Below are 9270 nucleotides of genomic sequence, written 5' to 3'. Positions count from 1 at the left end.
CCTTTGGCGGGGGAAAGGGGAGAACGGGAAACTCGTTGGAGCAATAAAAAATAAAATTAATTTAACCAGGTAACTCGAGTCGCCTGCAGAACTGTTTATCCATCAGTTCATTTACCTGAATTACGATCTTATAACGTCATCAATTACGTGTATGGAATGCTGCTTATTATTATTATTATTATTATTATTATTATTATTATTATTATTATTGTTATTGTTATTATTATTATTGTTACAATTATTGTTATTATTATTATTATTATTATTATTATTATTATTATTATTATTATTATTATTATTATTATTAGCCAAGGTATAACCTTAGATGGAAAATTCTATAAGCCCAAGGGTTCCAACAGGGAAAATTAACCCATTGAGGAAAGGAAGTAAATAAAATGCATGAGAAGTAATGAGTTATTGATATAAACTATTTTAAGATCAGGAAGAACATTGAAATAGATCTCATATATAAACTATGAAAAAAGACTTATGTCAGCCTGTTCAACATAAAACATTTTCTGCAAGTTTGAATTTCTGAAGTTCCGCTTATGACGACTGGAATGAAACTTCTTTACAATGTATTTTTTTGCCTTATGATGGAACAAGGCATGACTGTTAGATTGAATTGCATTCCTAGTACTTCGCATACTGTATGATGGTACAGTCTGGGTTGGTCTGAATTCAAAGGATGGTCAAAATTAAGGAAAAGTATCCCCGTGATGGTTTCCTGTCTTAGAATGAATTTAAGAATTGTCTTGAATTTTGTGTCCTCTGTCTGTAATCGGTCATGCAGCCCTTAATTACTATTATTATTATTATTATTATTATTATTATTGTTGTTGTTGTTGTTGTTGTTGTTGTTGTTGTTGTTGTTGTTGTTGTTGTTGTTATTATTATTATTATTATTACTTGCTAAGCTAGTAACCTATAGTCAATTCTTTTTAATTAGGCGCATTTGCACTGACTCGCATGAGTGCCTTTTTAGCTCGGAAAAGTTTCCTAATCTGATTGGTTGGAAAAAAATTTTATTAACAAATCAGCGGTTAGGAAACTTTTCCGAACTAAAAGGCACCATTGCAAGTCGGTACAAATGCGCCTCATTAAAAAAAAAAAATTGACTATAGTTGGAAAAGCAGGATGCTATAAGCCCAGGGGCTCCAACAGGGAAAATAACCCGGATAGTAGAGGGAAGTCTGTTTACCGCTGCTGCTTGTATCAATACCAAGCGTCATTGAGGCTTGCCTCAAACGCCAGTGGTCTAACGGATGCTGCAATGAGCCTTAATCAGACCCAAAGAAAAAGTGGAGAGTCTTGTGCTTAAAGGCATCCTATACTCCTAATGAGCTTATGCATCTTTCAGTCCCCAGTCAGACTAAGACTTCCTACAATGAAAATCTATAATTAAGTGGGAGGATACAGTTTCCAACATTCCTTTTGCATCTATTTAGTGGATATTCTTTATTGTTATTCAAACAATGGAGTGTCAGTGCCTTTATGGTGGCTGCTAAAAGATATATCGCCATAGAAATATTTTTTTAGTCAGGTATATAATTAATGTTATTGTATTAGATGTTAACTGTGACAGGGATCTCATTTTATTCAGTGTATAAAGTGTTTAGGGTATTTTTTTTTTTAAAGAAAATGTTTACGACATTTTTTAAATAGATTGATTCGAGGTATTTGTAAAATAGAAAGATTCAGAATGTTTCCTGAAGAGAAATGTTCTTGATATATTTAGAATTAGAAAAGTCCAGGGTATTCCTGAAATAAAAGGTATCTTGGTATTTCTGAAATAGGTCAAAGGTATTTCGGAGATCATCGTTGTTACTGTTTTTAAGAATGATTTTTTGTTAATTTGTTCTCATCATTTATTTATTTTCTTATTTCCTTTCCTCACTGGGCTATTTTTCCCTGTTGGAGTCCCTGGGCTTATAGCATCTTGCTTTTCCAACTAGGGTTGTGGCTTGGCTAGTAATGATAATAATAATGATAAACATAATAATAGGTCAAAGGTATTTCGGAGATCATCGTTGTTACTGTTTTTAAGAATGATTTTTTGTTAATTTGTTCTCATCATTTATTTATTTCCTTATTTCCTTTCCGCACTGGGCTGTTTTTCCCTGCTGTGGCTTATAGCATCTTGCTTTTCCAACTAGGGTTGTGGCTTGGCTAGTGATAATAATAATAATAATAATAATAATAATAATAATAATAATAATAGAAAAGTTGAAGATATTTATGAAATGAAACATTCCGGTTATTATCGAAAAAGAAAGGTTAAGGGTATTTCAGAAATAGAAAGGTTAAGGTTATTTCGTTAATAGAAAAGTTAAGGAAATTTCTTGAATAAAAAGATTCTGGGCATTTTGGAAATAGAAAGGTTAAGGATAATTCTTAAATAGAAGGTTTAAAAGTACTTTGGAAATAGAAAGGTTAAGGGTATTTTGGAAACAGAAACGTTCACGATATTTAGGAAATAGAAGGATTAATGGTATTTATGAAATATAAAAGTTAAGGGTATTTCTTAAAAAGGTTAAGGACATTTAGTAATGTTTAGATTATTTCTTAAATAGAAAGCTTCAGAATATTTCGAAAATAGGAAGGTTCAGGGGTTTTCAGAAACAGTGAGTTATATATATACACACACACACACACACACACACACACACACACACACACACATATATATATATATATATATATATATATATATATATATATATATACATATATATATCTATCTATATATATATTATATGTGTATATATACATATATATATATATTATATGTGTATATATACATATATATATATATATATATATATATATATATATATATATATGTATATATATATATATATAAATATATATGTATATGTATATTGGAAGTTTCAGGAGTTTTCAGAGACAGTGAGTTTTATACACACACACACACACACATATATATATATATATATATATATATATATATATATATATATATATATTATGTGTATATATACATACTGTATATATGTATATATATATATATATATATGTATATATATATATATATATATTTATATGTGTGTATGTGTATATATATATATATATATATATATATATATATATATATATATATATATATACATATATATATATGTGTGTGTGTATATATATATATATATAATGTGTGTATATATATCTATATGTGTATATATATATATATATATATATATATATATATATATATATATATATATATATGTGTGTGTGTGTGTGTGTGTGTGTATACATATATATATATGTATATATATATATATATATATATAGAGAGAGAGAGAGAGAGAGAGAGAGAGAGAGAGGAGAGAGAGAGAGAGAGAGAGAGAGAGAGAGAGAGAGAGAGAAAGGATTTTTGTACCCCCTGTCGTAAATGAACCTTGTGCAGAACTAGGTCAACGACAAGCTGCATGAAAATGGATGGGAGATGTAACGATCGATCGGCTCAAACGTCGACAGAAAACGAAGTTATCCGCTGAAACTGAATTGAAATAGCTTTTTGGAGATGAACTTTTATTGGAGGAAATCGTCAGTTCAGCGAAGAAAAGAGATATCGTCTGTCAGGCGAAGAAAATAAAGAAATTCTCTGCTTGGCAAAGAAAATAAAAAAAATTGTTTTTAAGGCGAAGAAAATAAAGAAATCGTCTGTTAGGCGAGGGAAATGAAGAAATAGTCTGTTTGTCAAAGAAAATAAAAGAAATCCTGTTTGTCAAAGAAAATAAAAGAAATCCTGTTTGTCAAAGAAGAAAAAAGAAATTCTGATTGTCAAAGAAAATAAAAGAAATCCTGTTTGTCAAAGAAAATAAAAGAAATCCTGTTTGTCAAAGAAGATAAAATAAATTGTTTTTGTCAAAGAAAATAAAGAAATCCTCTGTTTGGCAAAGAAAATGAAGAAATCCTCTGTTTGTCAAAGAGAATAAAAGAAATCCTGTTTGTCAAAGAAAATAAAATAAATCCTGTTTGTCAAAAAAAAATAAAAGAAATCGCCTGTTAGGCGAAGAAAATAAAGGAATCCTCAGTTTGGCAAAGAAAATAAAGAAATCGTATGTAAGGAGAAGAAAATAAAGAATCGTCTGTTAGGCAAAGAAAATGAAGAAATCCTTTGTTTAGCGAAAAAAATTAAGAAATCGTCTGATAGGTAAAGAAAATTGTTAATATTCTACAGTAGGTTTATCATTGGTTTCCAGGTTTTTGTTTGAGATAGTAACGAAAAGAGGACATTCGAGCTTTAAGACAGTGTTTACATAATGTGTATATCTAAAATCGTAGTAAAGATATTGACACTATCATGCCTTTAAAATCGTTAGAAAATAGTCATTTGTCAGAGTTGTAAGACGGAAATGTTATAGGGTATCCTTGGAAATTCTTCATTCAGCAGTATGATGGTCCTATTTCTTAAGAACGTTCATTACGCGAATCTAACATAACAGACAATGTTTTAAACCTAAACAATTTTGGTACTTACTTTTTTGTCCGTCTTGGTTTTAGCTATGAGTATCTTTATAATTTTACATCCATGTTTATGTGATAGTAATGTGTGTATTTAAGAACCAACTGTCAATGATATCTTAATTATGTACAGTATTGAAATTTCTCATCTAAGTCTTGTCCTGTTAAAATAGTAGTACTCTCGCTGGAGTGGAGGCGCTCAAATAAGCAAGAGTAAAAGAAAGTATTTTAATCTTCCTTACCTTGGTGGTGAAGGGTGTGTTGGGAAATCGATTGACCAGCTGTTCACGACTGAGATGTTTGAAGGAAATGGAATCCCTCGTCCAGGTCCACAAGAAGTTCGGCTCGACGTTCCGCAAAAGCCTAGCAACAAGTGGAAGGTCGCTGTCAGTCAGTTCATACTCTACGTAAGGGTTGTAGGGCTCTGGTTTCTCCTCTTCTGTTTCTTCTGAGCCTTTCTTTTCCCCCTCTAGACAATCATTGGCATTTTCCCCTTGAGATCCATCCTCTTCGTTGTTTGCCTCCCCTGGAGAGCAGTCCTTATCGTCATCATCCTTACTGTTGTCTAGAGACTTTTTCGTGGCAATGTTGGCAGTACTGTATTTAAATATGGGAGCGTTCCTTTCCGTTATCGACTCGGCTATTCCTTTCCTAATTTCAGATGGACCCAAAATGGCAGTGTTGAAATGATCACTATTCTTTGCAGCATCTGGACTACTATCACTTGGTTCTTCTGCATTGCTGGAAGACTTTTCAGATTCTTGCAATTTGGTATCATCTGGAGATGACTGATTATCGGACTGGTTGTCTGAAACAGTTGGATTCTTGTTTTCATTCACACGATTTAAAGGTGGCACTAGAGTTTCTACAGTGGAAGAACCTAAATTGGCAGTGATTCTTTGTTCTTTATCGGATTCTAATGGGGATGAAGAGTGCGACGAGGGTACTGACAGTGATGCAGATGAGTGAGAGATGTCGATGTTCACAGAATCAGAAGGAGAAGATTCGACAGTTGTTGTTTGTGCAGATGATGGAGAGTCATCATCGTCGGCTGTAGCAGGATGAACTTCAGTATCCTCCTCCTCTTCTTGGTTTTGTTCATCCTTGATTTCTTCTCCATTTCCTTTCGACATTGATCCTGATGTTTTATGATGTGGGTGCAAATGGCTCAATGGGAGATTTGTTGAAGGTGCACTTAATGGGGACATGAATGAAAGCTGGTACCCAACGTGTGGACAAACACAGTTATTTGGGTGAGGATTGATGTAAGGAACAGTATGCTGAACTTTTTCCACCCACCCTCTCCTTCGTAAGGCATCTTTAACAGCAGGGAAGTATCCAAATATGGAGAAGACTCGTCCTTCCTGTGGAGATGAAATAGAAATAAAGTTAACAATTGTTAAAACTTGCCTAAAATTACTGACTATCCACAGTACAGTAAGTACTGAAGATTTTAACATACGATTGTCTAATTGATAATATACAAAAGAAATATATAAACTTATACCAATTTTCAGTTGATTAATTTGCATTAGTGTGTCAGGATTTGGAGATTCATGTTTATAGAAGTAAATAAATCTTTTACATATTAAGGGTAACATTTGATTTGGTATTTTTCATCGTATAACTATATCTGTGAAACATAATACAGTAATTTCCTTAAGGTATATTCTTTTAAGAAGTAACAGAGAAATACTTACCAAAATGGCTCTTTCAGTGAAGAGTTTTACACGTCTGATTTGCTCAGAGCAGACCTGCTGAGACCGTGGAGAAATACCAGCTAAGGAGGAGCTAAGTTTTCTCCCAGGGGATCTTGGAGGACCAGGGCTTGTAGGAGCTAAGCAAAAATCAAAAGCACCAGTTCCTCCTCCACAACGACCGCTTGAATGCCGTAGTCGAGGACGAGGAGAAATATCCGTTGGACCCACTAATTTCTTCTGGGGAGAGAGTTCCTGCAGACTTCTGGAATTGCTATTATGAGAATTAATTGAATTTTTATTCTTCATATTTGTACATTTTGTGTTTAGATTTTTTGGCACCCCATTTTTATTGACACCAGTACCTGAAGGAAGGTTGATAGGACTCATAACATTTTTGCGTGATGCTTTTGATATAGTTTCACATTTTGAGCAAGTGATTTTTGATAAGACATTTTTGGGGAACTTTGACTGTGGAATTTTTGGGTTCACAGATGAAACTGAGGAATTTGAAGATGCTGATTTTATAGGAGATTTCTCTTTTTTCTCGGGTGTCTTGATCGTGCTGGTGGTGTTAACAGAATTTTCATATTTTGTCTTAGTCATTGTGAAATCTTCAGAAATCTTCTTGACGTGCTGACGCACAGCAGTGGATGGTCTAATGTTTCCTTTCGATTTGAGTTCTTTCTTGTACAGTTTGGCTGTTTTCTTCCATTCTTTATTACTGAGTGTAGATTGTTCCTCCTTGTTGTGTGAACCTTGTGTTGCATTGTTTATGTTTATGTAGTCAATATGAGGCTTTATTTGAATGTTGTTGAATGGAATCTTACCATGTTTCAACAAAGGAGTTAGATGTGCTGTTCCAGATCCAAAGTGTTCTTGCATTTTCATTGCTCTCCCTGGAATTGCAACCTTCATAATTCACCAGATATTAAAGAGAAAGAATAACGAAATCCTACCACTTTGCTGGCAAGACCTTAGACCCTAAAGAATTTGCTGGTATCTTCTCCAGATGTCGAGAAGCATTATTACCTTTGATCAAATGAGCGCAGAACCTTTTTGAGTGAAGGTAATAATTGCCGCAGCTGCAACGAACCAATGTTTTTTCATGAGCCATTACAGGTAAAACCAGACTTTCTGAGCCAATACTACTCAGCTTTTGGTTCTGTGTACACCATCGTTGTGCAAGATCCATCAATGAGCAGAAGGTCTTTAGCAAACTTGTGGGAGCAAGTGAATAACTTTCTGCAGTGCACCTGCTATCTTCCAGGCAAGATTTGTGCACCTGCTGTGATTCTTTCTTTGTTACGCCCAGTCATATACTGCATATCTTTAATAATGTGTGGAGATTTATATGCAAATGCTTGCCGCCTTATAGTGTGGCAAAATTGGTGTTTGTATTTTCATGAAAGAATTGGTTGTCAGCGGCATCATAATCTTGCAACAGAAGGCTACAGCCGTTCTTTCATAACATATATGTTCATCGTGAGATGCAGTTGAGTAGCGAGTTAAGTAGGATATTTCACTGGCTGGAAGAACATTTTGTTGTGAGTTCAGCTGGAATTTCCCTTTGCTGGGATAAAGATACAAGAACATAAGCTAAATCTCTACCAGTGAGTTGCAGCAAAGGAGCTCTTGTCTATCGTTGTTCGCGTGGTACTAAAAAGCTTTGAGTCTCAGCAGCCGGTATCTGTAAAAGAGAAATGAGAATGTTAGGTGATTCTTTTAGGAAAATAAGCGATACAGTACACAAGGAGTTATTGAAATTACTAGTCTGAGGTCACAAAGCTAAAAAGAACTGACATTTCGGTAGTGGGTTGTCACGAAATCCTGAGTTTACTTTGTGTTTAAGTGTTTGTAGATCATTAGTGTTGTAAGATTACTAGAATTGTGTTTATTATTGAGAATCAATAACACTTGGAGATTACTGGAATTGAGCTAATAGCTAAAGATCAATAGAACTTGAAAAGATTATTAGTATTATGTTAATGGAACTTAAAAAAAGAGGATTAGAATAGTAATGGTTGAAGGTTTGGGCCTAAAGATTAGGGAAATTTAAGGATGAATATCACTGAATCTGTCAGTTATTAATATATATATATATATATATATATATATATATATATATATATATATATATATATATATATATATATTTATATATATATATATATATATATATATATATATATATATATATATATATATATATATATATATATATATATATATGGGAAAATCAAAGTTCTTCAGATTTCTGAAATTCATATTATTGTAATACTAATTGTTGAATGTCCCTAAATCTATAAGTTATTGAAATTTCTATACGGGAGAATCAAAACTGTTGAAATTCCTAGATACATGTTCGGAATTTCTATAATAAGTGGATATTAAAAGGCCTAAGATTTCTCGAAGTTGTTAGGAAATTTTAACGGGTAAAATTCATAATGATTTAAACTTCTGAAATTCATAGGGAAAATATTCGAAATTTTGTAATATTTGAAAATGGCAATATCTGCTGAAATTTCTGAAATCAATCAGAAAATGATTGCAATTTCTGAAACAGGTGAAAAACCAAATGGGCCAAAATCTAATTATTTGAAATGGGTGGGGATCACAGAATTAACAATATATTGACACATTTCTTTAATAAGGATCAGGGAAATTAGTTAACACATTTTTTAAATGACCACATTTATATTAATGATAAAAATCAAAATGCAAAGTATCTGCAACTTACAATTAGTAATTCTAACCAATAAAGCCGAGTAATACTTCAGTTACGGATGTGAAAATGAATATTTTAGGTTTTCGTTAAAAAAATATGATTGGTAATCATCACTGCGTTTCATTTTTAGTTGTCTTTTATTATTTGATATACTGAATTTTCAAATATTCTATACATAATTTGATGCTAAACCTTTATAGTTCACATTGCTGCTTTCTACTTCCTCAAGTAACTCTCCATTCAACTTGACATTCAATCTAGCACCACCCTCCCTTCTCCTGATCCCCTTTAATACTGTTAAAAACGACCATATGGTTGATGTATGTTCTCTGCTAGTAGTGGTTATCCCATCTTATA

At 32.6% G+C, this 9270-nt stretch overlaps 1 protein-coding gene across 1 annotated transcript; it reads right to left on the bottom strand.

Annotated features, from left to right (window-relative positions):
* Window positions 1-61: 61 nt before the first annotated feature.
* LOC137626125 (probable serine/threonine-protein kinase nek3) lies at window positions 62-7871 on the bottom strand. The gene is made up of 3 exons (XM_068357202.1): window positions 6189-7871; window positions 4731-5852; window positions 62-115 (listed from the first exon to the last, which is right to left on the bottom strand). Exons 1-3 carry the CDS (start codon window positions 7101-7103, stop codon window positions 62-64), a joined length of 2091 nt encoding a protein of 696 aa, XP_068213303.1. The 5' UTR covers window positions 7104-7871.
* Window positions 7872-9270: the final 1399 nt, after the last annotated feature.

This window comes from Palaemon carinicauda, chromosome 33 (assembly GCF_036898095.1).
Source record: "Palaemon carinicauda isolate YSFRI2023 chromosome 33, ASM3689809v2, whole genome shotgun sequence".
Lineage (NCBI taxonomy): Eukaryota > Metazoa > Arthropoda > Malacostraca > Decapoda > Palaemonidae > Palaemon > Palaemon carinicauda.
This window is presented reverse-complemented; position numbering and strand designations above follow the sequence as displayed.